Source organism: Eptatretus burgeri, chromosome 3, assembly GCF_056783735.1.
Source record: "Eptatretus burgeri isolate ZD-2024b chromosome 3, Ebu_testis_v1, whole genome shotgun sequence".
NCBI lineage: Eukaryota > Metazoa > Chordata > Myxini > Myxiniformes > Myxinidae > Eptatretus > Eptatretus burgeri.
The window spans coordinates 120,580,533-120,598,566 of record NC_140963.1 but is presented as its reverse complement, the minus strand read 5'-3'; the positions used below and the strand labels follow the sequence as shown (position 1 = coordinate 120,598,566).

General features: G+C 47.5%; 1 protein-coding gene across 3 annotated transcripts in view; it reads right to left on the bottom strand.

Moving 5' to 3' along the window:
* LOC147030860 (anoctamin-8-like) overlaps positions 1-17,662 on the bottom strand; it is a 54,348-nt gene extending 36,686 nt beyond the window's left edge. Inside the window, exons 1-11 of one of the 3 annotated variants that reach the window (XM_085875375.1) lie at positions 17,392-17,662; positions 13,504-13,605; positions 13,227-13,359; positions 12,956-13,094; positions 8,580-8,676; positions 8,236-8,352; positions 7,827-7,948; positions 7,572-7,724; positions 7,081-7,221; positions 5,255-5,381; positions 2,044-2,099 (exon numbers count right to left, since the gene is read on the bottom strand). In XM_085875375.1, the coding sequence (XP_085731501.1) occupies positions 2,044-2,099; positions 5,255-5,381; positions 7,081-7,221; positions 7,572-7,724; positions 7,827-7,948; positions 8,236-8,352; positions 8,580-8,676; positions 12,956-13,094; positions 13,227-13,359; positions 13,504-13,605; positions 17,392-17,524 (1,320 nt within the window). In that variant the 5' untranslated portion in view covers positions 17,525-17,662. Of the gene's footprint in view, positions 1-2,043; positions 2,100-5,254; positions 5,382-7,080; positions 7,222-7,571; positions 7,725-7,826; positions 7,949-8,235; positions 8,353-8,579; positions 8,677-12,120; positions 12,934-12,955; positions 13,095-13,226; positions 13,360-13,503; positions 13,606-16,782; positions 17,252-17,391 lie in introns of those variants that run through there. The other 2 variants (XM_085875376.1, XM_085875377.1) reach the window with 2 other exon arrangements.
* Positions 17,663-18,034: the final 372 nt, after the last annotated feature.

The following is an 18,034-nucleotide window of genomic DNA, read 5'->3' as shown; positions in this document are numbered from 1 at the left end:
GTGGACAAGGAGGCCTATGTGCGAGGAATCTGTGAGGGGGTGGAGCATCACCTGTGGACAGGTGATTCTCGTCCCGCTTACAGGGGAATTCGCGCATTGCGTTCATCCAAGCCCATCCCTCGGTGCACTGCAGTTTGAGCAGAGAGTGGTAGGCTCTTGACAGAAGAGTCTGAAGTGAAGGCCCGCTGGGCCAGTTACTTTGAGCGGTTGTACCAGGCTGATCCACCAGCTGTCGAGTTGGACGTCAAGGGTGTTACAATCCCTGTTGCTGACCCTCGAATCAACTGTGGTCCACCTTCGCTTGGGGAAACACGGGCTGCAGTGAACCGGTTGAAATGGGGCAACGCTCCAGGGATCTGTGGCATCCATGCTGAACTTCTCAAGGCTGGTGGAAATGCTGCACTCGTGTCATTGCATGCAGTTCTGTGCTCTGCCTGGAACACAGGCATCATCCCAACTGATTGGAAAAGGGGCCTTGTTGTTCTTCTCTGGAAAGGAAAGGGTGATCGCCAAGACTGCAACAACGACCGAGGGGTGACGCTGCTCTCAGTGCCGGGCAAGGTCTTTGCTCGGATAATTCTTGAAAGGGTTCGCCACCATCTGCTTGAGCACCAGCGTCCAGAGCAGTCAGGCTTTACACCAAAGAGGTCAACGATTGAACGTATCCTTGCTCTTCGTGTCCTCACCAAACGCAGATGAGAGTTTCGGCAGGGGCTGCTTGCAGCCTATGTTGATCTCTGTAAAGCGTTCAATTCAATGAATCGGGATGTCCTCGGGAGGATTCTTGGTCTTCGTGGGGTGCCACCAAAACTGATCGATCTGATGTCTGAACTCTACTCTGGTACTGAGAGTGCTGTGAAGTGTGGTGGTACCATATCTGACTTATTTCCAGTTGTTACTGGAGTTCGTCAGGGATGTGTACTGGCCCCCACACTTTTCAGCACTTGTATGGACTGGATGCGAGGGAGGATGTCGGAGAGATCAAGCTGTGGTGCATCGTTTGTGAATGTCAAGATCTCGGACCTTGATTTTGCAGATGATGCAGTCATCTTTGCGGAGACTTTAGATATCCTTTTGGGGGCCCTCGAGGTGCTGAATGAGGAGTCGGAGCCGCTGGGATTACGGGTTTCTTGGGTCAAAACTAAGATCCAGGCTTTTGGTGACATCTTGGATGCTGCTGTCCTGTCTGTGTCTGTTTGTGGTGAGGATGTTGAGGTCGTGGAGAGATTCACTTTCCTTGGCAGTGATATTCAAGTGTCTGCTGGCTGCGAGTCAGAGCTCAATAGACATCTGGGTCAGTCCTGGGGAGTCATGGATTCACTGGATCATGGGGTCTGGCGCTGCCGGTACCTGTGCGGGAGGACGAAAGTCCGAGTCTTCAGGTCCTTGGTACTTCCAGTCTTGCTCTATGGATGCGAGACTTGGACTCTGACCAAGGATCTGAGACGGAGACTTAATTCCTTTGGTACCACGTCTCTTCGGAGAATCCTTGGCTATCGCTGGTCAGATTTTGTGTCCAATGAGCGGTTGCTGAGAGAGACTCGGATGAGATTTGTTACCTGCATAGTCCTGAGCGTCAGTTGCGGCTGTATGGACATGTGGCTCGTTTTCCTGACCCTGATCCTGCTCACCAGATTCTCTCAGCGAGGGAGTCTCATGAGTGGAGGAGGCCAGTGGGCCGACCACATGCCTCGTGGTTGCAGCAGGTTGACCATCATCTCAAGGAGATGGGGATGGGCCTTGCATCTGCCTGGGGGATGGCCAGACAGAGGCCCCTGGAGTACCGGCGGAAAGTGGACGCAGCGACGCGCTGTTCTGGCACATGCTCCCATACCTGACCTGACCTAAATCGTGGTTTTGTACACCAAGGGGTCGAAGATACTCTGGAGTCCCATTTAAAACTGCGACACTAATTGCAGAAACAAATCCTCCAACAGGTATAAGCCTCCCCTATCAAATAGGGGGATGCTTATATAACTTATGTCGGTACGTAAAACCGATGTCATGTGATTTGCATTTGAACAATAAATTATTAATACTCACCAAAATGAGTTTGAAAATCAAACAGTTTTCAAATGTGCTTTGCAGCCTGTGGTTTTCTGGAAAAAAGAAGCAAAAATACTGTAGTTATCAAAAATACTCCAGATAATACCATTGTTATCTTTCAGAATAAGTGTGTGTGTGTGTGTGTGTGTGTGTGTGTGTGTGTGTGTGTGTGTGTGTGTGTGTGTGTGTGTGTGTGTGTGTGTGTGTGTGTGTGTGTGTGCACGCGCGTGCGTGCGTGTGCCCTCCTTAACTCCAAAACCATGAAACCTAGCGTCCCAAAACTTTGCATGCATATGACGGGAACTCCAAGGGCATTAATGAAAATTGAGTGTTTGGGTAGATTTAAACACCCATTTTGAAGATAATTAACAGCCTTATGAAATTAAAACAAAAAACAGGCTTTATCCTTGTTCAGCCCACTCTCCTTTGCAGTTGTCTTTACCGTCATTTGTTTTAACCTGCTCAAAAAAGCCTTGCCTTGGAACAAACCGAATAAGCCCCTGGTGTACATTTGAAGACTGAACAATGCATCTTCTATCATTATATCAAGGTACCAACCCATGCAGAGGAAACGAGGTAATGTATGTTTTGTTTGCAGCAATTGCGGCAGAAGAAAGGATATAATGAGATATTAAATAAAATCATTAAAAAAAAAAAACATTTGGTTTTCGCCTGACTTTTTAAGACTTGTAAACAAACTGATGGACATGTAATTCACAGATGTGAAAACATCAAAACCTCCGGCGACTTCGCCGGTAGAGGCATAAAAATAATTTAAGATTATTTTGGCACAGGAAGAGGCCATCTGGCCTATCATGCCTGCTCTATGTCCAAGCACACCCTTACACTCCCACCTGTTGCTGGTCATGCTCATATACAGGTGTTCCAAAAAAGACCTGGACAACTTTGGCTGTTAATATATTTAGTACCAAAATCATACAACGAGACTCTTTGTTTTATATGATACAGAAACTCATAAAGTTTTCTTTATTTTCAGGTCTGGTGGTTTATTGTAAAAGAAAATGGTGACTCCACAGGAGAAAGCTCATTGCATCAAATGGTTCAGAGACGCGATCCGACATGCGAGTTCAGCGTAATTTCCGTACAAGGTATGGAAGGAATCCACCATCTCAGACTAGTAGCAGCAAGTGGAACAAGAGGTTTAAGGAGACTGGAAGTTGTCAGAAACAGAAAAGTACTGGTCGACCAAGAACAAGTGCAGCGGACGTTGAACGAGTGCATGAATCATTTCAATAAAGTCCCAGAAAAATAAATTTGGCGAGTGTCCACAGAACTGGGACTACCAACCACCACTGTACCCAGGATTTTGCATAAAAGACTGAAGCTTTATGCCTACAAGGTGCAGATTCTGCAGGAACTCGAACCAAATGACGGATCCAATCACAAGACGTTTGCCTTGGAAATGCTCAGTCACATTGAGGATGATGAAGATCAACTGAAAAAGGTCATGTTCACAGACGAAGCTTGCTTTCATGTATCGAGGAATGTCAACTGGCACAATGTGAGGCTCTGGGGCTCTGAAAACCCCCACGTCGTCATTGAACACATTCTCGACAATCCAAAGGTCAATGAGTGGTGTGGCCTTCTCCATGACCGCTTGGTGGGTCCATTTTTCTTTGCAGACGATACAGTGACATCAACAATTTACATGAACATGTTTGAAAGATTCGCCTTCCCACAGATTGAAGACCTGCAACCCGATATCGTTTCTCAACAGGACGGCGTTTCCCCTCATTGGACCTTAGTCATTCGAGCTGTTCTGAATGAAAAATTTCCAGACCGCTGGATTGGCCGATAAAGACCAATGGCCTGGCACCCACGATCACCAGACATAACCCCACTTGATTTTTTTCTGTGGGGGTTTGTTAAAAGATGTTGGCGACAACACCAAGGTAGTAAACCTGCAGGATCTTCGGTCTCAGATCACAGCTGTATGCGCGATGGACGCAAACATGCTGAGCCAAGCATGGCAAGAACTCGTGTACCACCTCGATGTTCTGCACATGACAAACGGAGCTCACATTGAATTGTATTGATGGTGTGTTCAAAACTTTATGAGTTTCTGTATCATATAAACCAAATGTAATCGTTGTGTCACTTGTGGTTCGAAATATATTAACAACCAAAGTTGTCTGGGTCTTTTTGGAACACCATGTGTGGCTATTTCCAGGCAGAGACTGTGGCCAGAGTACTTTTTTGAATACATAACTTGGGATCTTTAACGTTCACAACATAAATGCAGGTGGCATACATAGCCAGCTTTACATGCTCACCTGAAGGATAGTTGGAAGTGCACCAGAAAGGCAATTTTAGTCAAATACAGCCCAATCAAGGAAGTAATCTAGACGGGAACGCAATGGCAAACACGCCAACTGCTGAGCTATCCTGCTTCCCGTAAATTAATAAGATTCATTCGTAATCAGTCAATAAGGCACGCAAGTACAATATCCAATAAACATCACCAGCACGTTTACATTCTCACATTCAATTTGATAATCACTGTGGAGTTAGGGGGTGGGGGTGGGGGGCTCTTAAATGAGGTTTCATTCAGCATTACGTGTGTTGTGATTACGACGTTTACTCTGTTCAGGCACAATCGTGCAACTTGCATTTACGTACATAGGTATATAGACGTACATAGGTATGTAGACGTAGTCCCTCTTACCGGTAAATATCTAACATCACCAGAGTGCTCTCTACAGGAAGTGATTATCGCACTAACAGTTAGCAAGGCTTTTTCTATTTAGTGCTCATCCTTCCATCGATGTATTCATGAGCTCAACAACACCCCAAGACACTGCCAATTAAAAATCACAAGTCACAAATCATGAGTCACAAATCACGAGTCGTACTACGTCATGCTGCGAGTGCCTTGTGATGAGAGCCTTTCTGTGCTCCTTTGGAGAAATGTTCCAGCAGTTTCATGCAATAAATAATATACGACACCGTTTCTGTCCACAAGAGGCCTTGTAAGGTGCACACGCGTTCAGATGCGACCTCAGCACATAAGCTTCCCATTTTGATCCAATAATGCAGGGAAATCAAGCACGGAGCAATCCTGGCATTTGAGCAGAATATTTCCCATAAAGCAATCCTTCCCGACTACCATCTAGCTCTGCTTCGAGATGGCTTATGGAACTGAAACTCTGCACCAAGTGATTACTCTGTTGTCCCAGGGTAGTCATACCAAGGTCAGTGAGGCAGTGGGCAACATAAATGCTTGCTGTATTGAACACAGGAATGCTGAGTGCTAAGAGCACATCAGGCATCACCATCAGAAGGCTGGGCACACCTTCCAAGCTCTTCAAGTAGTCCTGTAAAGGAAGCACAGGATCAACGTATTATCCTGCTGGTGCTATCATTAATAATTTAAGGTCTTGCATCATTTCTTTTTTTATGCCTGATGTTGGCTTAATGGTTAAGGTGGCGGGCTTGGGATCCTCAGATCCCGAGTTCAAATCCCACTTGGGTGTTGAATTAATACCAGGTGGGGTTGACTCTGCCTGTCATCCTTCTGAGGTCGGCAAAATGAGTGCCATGCTGTGTCGGAGTGATGACCTATCCCAGATTGTGCCCAATAGCCAATGAGACTGCTGAGGCAGCACCAAATGTTCTGCACAGAGTATGGTCCTAAAGGATAGATGGATTTTTTTTTTTTGTGACCATGGGTCAGGAAGATATCATTATTAGTATTATACCTTGTAGTTATTAAAGAGGTATCGATATGAATAAATCTTGAATGATATTCATATCCTCTTTAATACCACCACACATCAATGGTTCTTCTTTATTTATTAGAGAATGAAAGAATGAATTTTCAAAACAAAATGCATGGTTTATCGAACTTCAACACAAATCAGATCATGAACCATGCTTTATACAGAGCGTCGGCGCTGCCGAAGCAGTTTCTATGGCTAGGGTTACATTCCTTGATGGGTTGCTGATCAAAATCAAGTCAAGGCAGGGAACTTGGAATTGGCCAGGATGCCGGAAATAGCTCGCCTACTCTTTGCCAAGGACGGCGTGGGATCTTTAACGTCCCGATCCATACATTAATCCGATTAACAACTAATCCCGACAGACGGGACACACAGTCCATCCGAGGGACGGCTCACACACATTGAGGAATCACGCTGCCTGTGGAAAAAAAAATAGGATGACAGTTTATAGCTGGGTCAGGATTCAAACCCAGGCTAGAGAGCTTCGAGGCGAGTGTGCGTACCTCTCTGCCATCCTGTCAGCCCTCAAGAAATGCATAGAAATAACTTGGTCGTAAACACATTTAAAACACTGGAAAGTTACTGCTCTGTGTGCATAATTTTAATGAAAGGATAAATGATGTTGAAGAAATTGGATTACTTGGCTTTGGATAAACTAGTACATGCCCGTATGTGCAAAAAAACAAAAAACAAAAAACAAACAAAAAAAAAACTTTCAAACCACGTGCCAGAAACAACAACTACACAGGCCATTCCTTCGCTCTTGCGTGCCCGTACGTGCAAAAAAAAAATATTTTTTCAAAAAACCACACAGGCCGTTCCTTCGCTCTCGTAAACGACGACTGGATTGGGGCATTGTGTTTATCTATAAATGCGCATAAGAAATCGAGAAATTATTAGAATACAGTAAGTCATCACTATCCGGAAGTCCGTACGTTGTAACCCGTAATGGGGAACGTGGCTGAGGATCTCTTCCCCAACGGCCACGCCTACGCGTTCTGTCATTGGTTTGGTAAATAAATGGCCATAACTTGGGAAGCACTTGTCCGATTAACATCAAACCTTGAAAAGGCACATCCTCGGGTCCCCAGCAATATAGCTGGCAAGTTTAAATTAGATCGGACCAGTGGTTGTCGAGAAACAGCAGTCACACACACACACACACACACACACACACACACACACACACACACACACACACACACACACACACACACACACACACACACACACACACCTGGAATTATAGATAGATAAATAATTCTTGGAAACGTTTTTGTTTTCCCCGACATACTTGGAGCATCAAGCAGAAAAGGGTTGTGAACAACGCGAGGCCAAGGCAGGCGAGGCATGCAAAAAGGCTGAGGAGGAAACACCAGGCCTGGGGAGATAGGTCAAGGCCACGCCAAATCCCCAAATCTCGCTGGATTTTGCCCTGCAACAGTACAGGTCAAAGGTGAAAACATTTTCCCAAAACCAACTCAGAAGGTAGCCCTGCCCTTTGATAGGCTGTATTACACTGTCACTGTCGGAGATGAAGGTGTTGTGTTGTGCAATAACAGAGGGTGTTGCATCATGAAGCATGCCATGCTTTGAAATGAGCATGTGGTTTCAGATTGCTGGTGTAAAACCTAACATTGCACTGAATCTTGTAACAAGACATGATTGCTTAGTGGAAAGTTGCTTTGTGGAAACCTTACGTCTCACTGTCACTATCGTTATCATCGTTATCAGTGTCAAGAGTCAGAACTAACAGCAAAACATCGTCTTGAGACTAAGACCAACCCAGTACTCCCGACGTGGCTCCTCCGGGATCTCAACAGGTGTTTCGGGCAATCCCCATGAGTAGAGGAGTTCTGCTTGATGTCGACACCAGGCCTCAGCAAGCAGCGAACACCACAATGGACTCAGGAGTGAGAGGAGCAAAGTGCCGAGGGTCTGTGGAATAAGGTAGTGTCGGACTTCATGAACGACTGTGAGATCAACTACATTAACTCTTACAAAAACAGCTAATCCACAATAACTAGTCTAGCATCTCACCTCTTGGCCAAACACCCACACCACAAGACCGAAGCTGGTGGGGTACACCAGGGCGGACGTACAGATACCAATCCAGGCGAAGTACAGCGCTACTTCTTCACCAAAATAGCCATAAATTTCATCTGCATCAAAACACACGCACTGAAATGTTTGTGTGTACACAATTGGACGTGAAAGGCGTGTGATGTCACTAACGCATTCCAGCCAATCATGGACAAAATACAGCTGACCCCTCTAAAAAAAGTGAAATTCAACGAAATTGTGGCATGAATCTATACCCTTGCCGAAAGTTGTTTCTTCGAATGATCTAAAGACCATAAGATATTTTTTCTCAAATAAGGAAAAATTTGAGTTCCTGCCTGAGCCTTGATATCTGTGTGAAAACATCTTGTTGCCAAGTTAATCATACCAAGAGGCTGCTGCCAGGACCAATGCCATAACCACATATCTCTCAGCTTCTCGAGCACTGGCCACTCGTGCAAAGGGAATATCTGGGAAATGACCCCTCTTTGCACCAGCTCTGGCACTGTGGGGGTTGGGCAAGCATGCATAATTCCCATCAGATGAACAATCCGGAAGGTCCGATTCAAGAAATTAAACTAAGCACAGGAAGAACAACGGACAAAAGGAAAGAACATCAACAAGAAAGAAACGTAGCTGGAAAGGACGTCACAAAGTTTGAAGAGGAATTCCATATCTATGTCGGAATGCGTCGAGCAGAACTACATTAGCCTGGTTCGACCAGTCTCTTACCGAGCGGCTGACCTTCTTGAAATGACATGTCAAGAAGTTTGTCACCAGAGTTGGCTCGCAGGTTGTTGAGCCAGTAAGCAATGATGCTTTGGCGATCCTGGGAGGGTTCAACCCACAAGCAAGCAAAACAAGAGTACATAGCTATTTTCAAACAGCGTCTACGGCAGATAGACAAGCTCGTACGTATAACCACGAGCAGGACAAGGACACACTAAGATGCTGTACTTTTACTTGAATTATGAGGAGAATAATACTGTGGCCTGCAGGGGCAGGGTATGGTGCGGGGAGCGTGGTGGAGGTGTGGAGGAGTGGTTTTGGAGTGATCACGTGCCTGCACGGGATACAGGAGGTCGCGCCGCCTGAGGCGTGGTTGTAGCCGTTGTGGTCTGTGGAGCCTGTAGGTCGTGTGGCTGTAGAGTGCATCGAGTACGTAATAAAGTGGAGTTACGGGCAACGTACGCTCGCACTCTCGCTCGTGGCAATAAAGCAGGGTTGTACTATCCCCTCGCTCGTGTCTGCCTTGGAGCACCTCTACCACAACACTACATTTGGCGACGAGTCTGTTCGGATCGGCGTGTGCAGAGTGGTTGGGTTATTGGATCGCGGCAGCGAGTAACTCAGCGCATCTCACGCGGTTCGAGGTCTACACCGGGCGAGGGTCCCGGAGGAGCGCATCGCGAGGAGCGCATCGAGTTTCGCGCGCCGCATGCACAGGCTTCGGGGCCAGGCATCTCGCAGTCACGGCCGGCTCAAGCATGGCAGAAGGTCGGGGCACGGCGCACGGACGCGTGCCCGTCTTCATCGGAGACGACTTCGAATTGTTTTCTGAACAGTTGGGCTGCTATTTCCACGCGAATGATGTGGACGATGAAAGCAAGCGCAAATCGATCTTGCTTGCCTCGCTATCAACGGAGAATTATCGGCTACTGAGTGATTTGGTGGCGCCGGATAAGCCCGGTGATGACGGTCTGTCGTTTCAGGACATTGTAGAGAAGATGAAGGCACACATGTCGCCGGAGAAGTCATTGCAGCTCGCTCGATACCAGTTCGATCACCTCGCAAAGGGTGCGGAGGAGCGCGTTGCAGATTTCGTGGCACGGGTGAAGCATTCGGCCGTGGCTTGCAGGTTTACGGCGGAGGAGCGTCCAGTGCGACTCAGAGATCGTTTTATTTCGGGGCTGTAAGATGCGAAGATGGTGGCGGCCATTCTGCGGATGCGAAGTGTCGACGTTACATTCGACTCAGCGGTCGGGACTGCTTCAGCTGTCGAGCAGACGCTCACGGATGTCTGCGCCATCGCCGGCCAGGACGTGATGGGTAGTTCCGGTTGCGGCATGTCGGCTGACCCCGGGGTCCACGCGATGACCCAGGTGCCCCAGGGCGCACGCGCGTCGGGCAGTGCGAGCCGTGGGCGCGCGCCGCTGCACGGCCGCACAGGGAGCGAGATGGACTTCCAGGGGTGCTGGGGGTGTGGTGGTCCGCACCTGTGACGGGTGTGCCCGTATAAGAACACTGTGGTGTGTTTGCATTGTCACAAGGTGGGACATTTGAAGCGTGTGTGTCGGATGGCGGGGGCCGCCGTTAAGGTCTTGGATGGCGAGGTGCAGGACGACCCCAGCGACCTGGGGAGCGGCCTGCAGCCAGGGCATAGCGATCCCGGCGGCCCGGAGCAGGAGATGCAACCAATGTTGAGTCTGTTTTCGATTGGTCCGGAGGTGACAAGACCAATTACAGTGGAGGTCGAGGTGAATGGCGAGCCGATCGTATAGCAAGTTGACACCGGGGCCGCAGTGTCTGTCATGGGCGAGCGGGCGGCTCGTGGTCTTCGCGGTGTTCACCTGGTCAAGACGACCTTGTCGCTGTGCACGTACACCGGCGAAGCGATTGCACCGCTTGCGGTGGCAGACGTCTCGGTGGTCTACCGGGGTCGAAGCGCCCTACTCTCGGTGTTTGTGGTACGAGGGGAGGGGCCCGTCCTTTTGGGCCGGGACTGGTTGGCGCACCTCGGGCTGGATCTCCAGTTCGTACCTCCAGGTGCTCTGGTGCCTCCTTCGAGATCCGAGGGGGATGTTCTGGTGGCAGGAGCCGCAACGATGCAACGGGAGCGGCCGTTCATGGCTTCCTGCGACGATGATGTACGGTTCTGGAGCAATGGGAGCCATGCCAGCCGCGAGGAGCTCTCGCGCTTCGGCTGCGCTCATGATACAATGCGCGCCCGTGTCGTTCAGGCGATTTCAGCGGGGAATTGGAGCGAGCCAGTCGCGTTCAAGAAGTTCGCGGATCGCGACCGTCGACGACAAGCAGGTCATCGCTACGTCGTGACGACAACCGAGAGACGGACACATGATGTGATTCATGGGTTGCTGTTCGTTGCGTATTTGATTTTCATTGCTCGAGTGATGCAGTTTAGCGTTGTTAAAATAAATGCCGACAGTTCGTGTGTGAGAATATGTTTGGCTGGGATCAATCGATGGGATGTTCGATATGACCGATGTGATATGAAGGCCTTGGGTCTCCAGCTGCGAGGGCAGTCCACGGGTCTTTCCCTGTCATGTGTGGGGATTATATTGGGAGAACGCGCTGTACGAAAAGGGGAGTTTGCATCTGCGCAGATGATGTTCTTGTTGCTTTATGGCATGACTGGATGTGATCTGTGGTTTTGTATGGGATTGCTGGGATTGCAGCCGACTAATTGCCAGTTCGACTCGCGTGTGGGTCTCAGAGATCGACTCAGAGCCGGGGCTGGTTCACTGTTCAGCGTTACCCCCACCCCTGGTTTTGGCAAGGTCAGACGTGCCTGGCGCCCTGGGGCGCAACTCTTTGTTCTCGCCAAAGCCGTTCGGACATGCATTGGGATCTCGGCTGATTGTAATGCGTGGGTTTGTTATCGGGTTGATGGTGCGCCCAGCCGACGGCGCTGTTTAACGTCACTGCCGAAGGTCAGACGGGTTTGGCGCCGGGCGGTACGAACCTCTGTACTCGCCAAGGTCGGCTGCGCTGGCACCGCGGGGCTTCCAGACAACGAGCTTCCGGGCTCGGAATGTTTATCTGATTCGGGTCTGTCTGGGGGAGATGTGCCGCCTTGTCGGCCGGGGGCGTTTGATGGTGCCGGGGGAGGTTTGCTCGGGAGGTCGTCGCGAGCTCGCCGGAGGGCGTGTAAGCATGAGCCGCCTGGGGGCGCTTCTGCTGCGTAGTGATGCTGTGCTTCCCGCCTTGCTTCTCGATATCTGTAACGCGGTCAGGGTTTTTGTGGGTTCGTCGTGCAACTCAGTCTTCGGAACCTGTCCATTGCAGTTCAACTCGCTCGCATCGACACGTTATATGGTGTGATGTGCCTGTGCTTTTGGGTTATTATCGTTTTTTGTGCCTCTCTGCTTTTATATCATGGTATTCTGTGCCGATTATGCTTATTATTATGATGGTCATTTTATAATCATGATTTTAGGAGGGAGGAGTGTGGTGTAGTGGCCTGCGGGGGGCAGGGTATGGTGCGGGGAGCGTGGTGGAGGTGTGGAGGAGTGGTTTTGGAGTGATCACGTGCCTGCACGGGATATAGGAGGTCGCGCCGCCTGAGGCGTGGTTGTAGCCGTTGTGGTCTGTGGAGCCTGTAGGTCATGTGGCTGTAGAGTGCATCGAGTACGTAATAAAGTGGAGTTACGGGCAACGTACGCTCGCACTCTCGCTCGTGACAATAAAGCAGGGTTGTGCTATCCCCTCGCTCATGTCTGCCTTGGAGCACCTCTACCACGACACTACAAATACGATCGACAAGTCAACACAGTGAATGGGATTTTAACCGGGGATTCCCGCATCAAGAGCAATGTGCTAGAGCACCAGACGGGTCAACCGAAAAACATGTATTCTGTTCACATGGAATTTTAACATTAAAAGAGCAATTGGTTTTGATAAATAATCTGTCTAAATTTGATTCAGATAACACCCAGGGGACAAGTCCAAAGCAAGCAGACAAGTTATATCGTCTATCTCTATGTATATCTCTCTCTCGGATTGCAATATTACTGATCCCAGCATCAAAACGATGATATCGATAGCACCATGCTTAACCTATCTATCGATAGGCTCAACGATACCACCGTCGACACCTGCAACCTCCACCAGGCCACACCACACACAATAAAAACACATTATGGATGACTGTGTGGTCCTGCCTCCACATAGGCAAGAGCACAACATTTTCGATGCGAGGGATCTCCGGGTCGCTTCCAGGAGATCGATCGGCTATCTCCGTGCCACGGGTCTGTTCGAGCATAACTGAGCGGGGTTAATCAACAACAATAACGTATCTCGGACTGACCATCATATATCACAAATAACTCTTTTTATCCGTATCAACATATCATGTCCAGTTCGGTCACCCGAGAAGATAAGAACGACTGTGGATCCTTATCTCCCTCAAATATGAAGCTTTCGTCAAGGGTGAATGGTCGAAAGCCTCCTCCAAATTCTGGCCGAACGCGCTTTTGTAGGCCCATTGCTTCAGCTCCAGCAAGAAAACTAAATACAACAAAAACAACAACCACAACAACACAGACACTGAGATAAGGACTTCATGCATTTGAAGTAAGGTGAATGCACACATATTAACAGAGAGAAAGAGCTAACTGATATATGCACAAAGCTTCATACTTGTGATTCAAGGCAGTGAGATAGAGGCCGTAGGAATAGGTGCCACCATGTTGACGAAATTGTGCAATGATTTCCGGCACGCCGACACGCAACTTGTTTAGCAGCCACAACAACACAGGGTCTTCAGTAGACCCTGAAAGACGTATGGTTCAGTTTGTTGTGCAGAACGCATAATTAACCAAACTACTTTGGAAAAAAAAAAAAATTCAAAAGGGAATTAAATAATGCAAGAACCAAGAGGAATTGGCGTAAAGATGAGAAAGCTGGCGAGCTTTACCGTTCAGGGAGATGAGAACATCGCAATCATCCGTGGGAACGGTTATCATCCAGGAACGAGTCCGAACCAATGACGAAGCCAGTTTCCTCCCGAAAAGTCGGTCTGCGAAAACGGCGCAAACATGTTGGGCATGGCAACAATGGTCTTCGGAAATGCAGGACCAACAACACTCAGGTTTTAATACCACACCAATTATTAATCATTTTGTGACATCAATATGTCTATGGATGTCATTGCAACTTCTCATTGATTTTAATCCATCTGGGAATGAATCTCATCTGTGATTCCCTTTAGGTATCTATAGGATTTGGAGGTCACAGTGATGTCTGTATCCCTTGTTATTCACACGACCGTCTTTTGGTACCTAAAGATGTACAAGACCCTTTGTGAATTAAAATTCAGGGTAGAAAGTTCCATTTTTGTGCAATTTGAAGCCATCTATATTCTATATATTACATACACATTTGGGGGTGAGAGGGGAAGCAAGGCTGGACCAATGCGTACATAATCAAGAGTTGTGTTGGGTAGGTTGTAAATCTCACTGTATTTACGTATGCAGGGTGCAATTTGGAATACAGTCGGGGGGGGGGGGTAAAATTGACAGACATCATGGTTTTTTTGTTGTTGTTATTTCTGACTTTTACAACGAACAAGCGAAACATAACAATCGTGACATAAAGCTGAAAAGTCACATCACAATTCAAATATATACATCGCGAATACATTTCTCACACAGAAAAAAATAATCTTGGAACTATTTAAGCTCTACAAGTACAGATTCAAAACGTATTACCATTTAAATCAAGATTTGACATGATAATCATGGATGGATGATATCGATATATATATATATATATATATATATATATATATATATATATATATATATATATATATATATATATATATATATATATATATATATATATAATATATATATTGTTACGGATTTCAGAAACCAGTCTGATGAATGCATCCACACATCCAGGTCCTCAGACAGTTATTTCCTTCAATGCATGTCCAGATTAGCCCCATCCCCATGTCTAATGGGATCTTAAATGTGATGCGTTGAGAAGGGTAAAGGACAGATCCCCTCTCTTCTGGGAAGCTTTTTTTCTTTATGACAGACATGTTCACACACATTTCTTTCGCGAGCTCCGACGCCCGCCTTTTTTGAGAGTGCACGGGTCGTCATGGTAACCGTGCCCCAGTGAGGCGGGGTGAGCTTGGGGCGGACGGCACCCCGCGGAGACGGCCTGGAGAAATAAAAACGAGCGAGAGAAAGCGTGAGGGACGTTCTGTGAGGAGAGACGTTCTGAGATGTAAAAAAAACGAGCGAAAGAGGGACGTTCTGTGAGGAGAGGCGTTCTACGAGGAGAGACGTTCTGAGATGTAAAAAAAAAACGAGCGAAAGAGGTACGTTCTGTGAGGAGAAAAAGTCCAGAGAGGAAAAAGCAAAGGGCGAGAGAAGCGACCAAGAAACAGGTGTCTCACCAGCGCCGAAGCGACAATTCGCCCTTCCAGTGCTTCGGCAAGTGAGCGTGTGGTGCGCGTGTGGGTGTGGGAAGCGCCGCCATCAAGTGAGGCTCAGGTCGATCACCAACAACACCAGGGTCTAAACCCGCGACGGACGATCTCGGTGCCCTCCAGACGTCGACTGGCGTTCAAGGCTGCCCCGCGTTCAAGAGGGTGCACGGCAAAGCTGGATGCAGGTGACGGATGTGACACACACGCATTTTCAGGACGTTTTCGCTTCACAGACGACTTTCTGGTGAGCAAGACGATTCTCCCCCCCCTCCCCCTAATGATCTGCGGGGTACCCTTGTCTGTGTTTATATGCAAGTCAACCCCCGATAAGCATAGATCTGCTCTTTGTGTCTTTCCTGGCATATTGATTGATTTTCCTTCGAAATTCATTCTTTATTTACCTCAGAAAATAAAAAGTTCTTTTGATTTATTTATTTTATTATTAATAAATTATTTGTCGATTTCCAACCTGTCCGTGTTTGTCCTTTCCTTCTATTGGTCTCGCATTGTCCGAACCGAGATAGACTGGGAAGTAATTACCACAGATTTGACCAAAAAAATCGTCGGCACGCACCAGCGGTTAAAACGCTCGTTAAAACGTTCAGCCGCCCTAATTAAAATCTAATCAGATAATATTGGTGCTTTGCCGAGGGGCGCTCCCGCTCAGGTAACCACGTGACCTCAAGTTAAACGGAATAATTAGACAGCGGACACTGGAACTTGTGGTTGACTGGGTGGCGTTGGGTTTAAAACAACACACCGTACCACAACGTTAATTGTGAGCGGTGGCCCCAGGTCCGGCTCTATCGAGGACAACCGGCGATTAATGCCCCTGAGTGACAAGCTGGTGTCTTGGTACCCGTGGCCGCAACAATACATATATATAAAGCTCTTTCTAACCACTGACTCACTGACTGATATTAAACATCGGTACCTTCCGAGTGACGAAGAAGAAAAATATACAGAATGGTCGGAAAATATCCGTAAATGAAAATATAAATAAATGAAAAATAAATAAATTAAAATAAATAAATGAAAAATCAAATGCAGTTGAGTAACCTGAGACAATGAATGGGGAAGCATGGTTCGTATGCTTACACAATCTGTAAGCACACCCCTCATATATATATATATATATATATTTTTTTTTTTTTACGTCGGATCGAAATACAGCAACGTAGTCGATTTTCGTTGGTTAATTTACTGCGCTTCGTCACGTGCAGTTTTGCGAGATGATAATAATGGATACAAGTGGAATCCCATCCGATGCACGTGATACGCTCTGACAGCATAATGCGGACCCAGTGAAACTGCATTTATTAAAATTTAATTTATTGCATTTATTACATTTATTAAATTGCATTTATTAAATTAAATTGCATCCCCATTGCATTTATTAAAACCATGTCCACCACGATCTGCTGCTGTTGATCTTGCACTGTGTGTGAGGTTAGAACAAGCTTTTTAAAATCAGTTCGAGCTCAACAAGGATGCAGCGTACGTTTATCATTTTTCAAATGTCAGGCGTTAAATTAAATTTGATCTTTTGATGGGGGGCTGGGGAGGGGTGGGGTGTCGGGAGGGAGGGGAAGAATCACAAAATCAAACACAATTCCAAGGATATAATCAATTAATTATTTAATAAAACAGAGCCAGGGAAAAAAATGAGGAAACCCGACGTTTTTGAGGCTCACCACAACCCCCACAAACTAACGGGCCCGAGCCTAGAACTACTGCAATCTATATACTTACCTCGGACGGGATAATAACGCGACTCTTCCTGCTGCTCCCGTCAGGTGCCAGACTGCCAGCGATAGCTCGCCGACTCTCTTTGAGAAGGATACCGTGTGATCTTTAACCTCCATCAATTAATTCCGGCAGCCGGGACGTATGACGTTAAACCGAGTCGTCCCGGTCGACGAGCATTCATTGGTGTCGGTTAAAAACACACAAATTCGTCTTAATCACGTTGAGGAGGGGAGTTATCCACGACTCCTTGAACCAACTACCAACTGCTGCTACCTTCACCCAAACGTCATGCACGATTAGCCGATTCACGCGAAGATATAAACCACGTCTGTGTGGTTCAGCGCATTAAGCGGTGTATGGTTGAAACCCTCTCGTAACGCTGCGCGCTAAGCGTCACAGCGCGAGTCCGTTTAAACCCACAGTTATCGATTGGGGACCGACTTCGGGAGAATCGCGAACACCGATTGAAAAATCCCACGTTCCCAAAATGAAGAATGACGGGAACACGCGGACGGATTGGTAATTGGTTGGAAAGAATGAATGACGGAATGAAGCAGAATGAAAGGTCACAGGGACGGAATGAGTGCGCATCCTTTCTTTTTTTTTACCCACCCAGCACGTCCTTGTTGCTGCAGGGGGGCGAATGTGTCGACGGGATTGATGACGATGTGCAATGTTCATCCGCTCCTCCCGAATCTTCACCGGTTCCGACGGGTTGCCGCGCTCCCGCGCTCGTTCGCGGCATCCTGACCTCTCCTCCTCTTCTTCTTCTTATTCTTCACGAGAGAGCGCTGGTCACTCCGCCGGCAGCAGGGCTCCAGCACGGAGCTGTTCACAACGCAACCTTCTTATCAGCAATTACACGTTCCTTACGCTTTTCGGCCTGCAGGAGAGAGAATTATTATTATCTTGTAATTCCTGTAACAATTACTTGATAAAACAATTACAGTATTTATAAACGCGCCATCGAAGATGCCACCCGCTTGCGACATCATTGGAAGCGCGCGCGTTTTAAATTAAAAGCGCGGGACTTGAGCCTCACGTTCTCACATCAATACCAACATCCAGTACAGACTGGCATTAAACACGCGAGGGACTCCCCGTGGAGAATGTTTTATTGATAACTCTGACGTCATAGGTCACATGGTACGGCAGCCATATTGGATTGAAGGAAGAAAAAAAAACAAAAACATTGCGACATCTTTTTCTCTGAAACGCGCAGGGCTCACACGGTCCACTCCCATCACCAACCCCC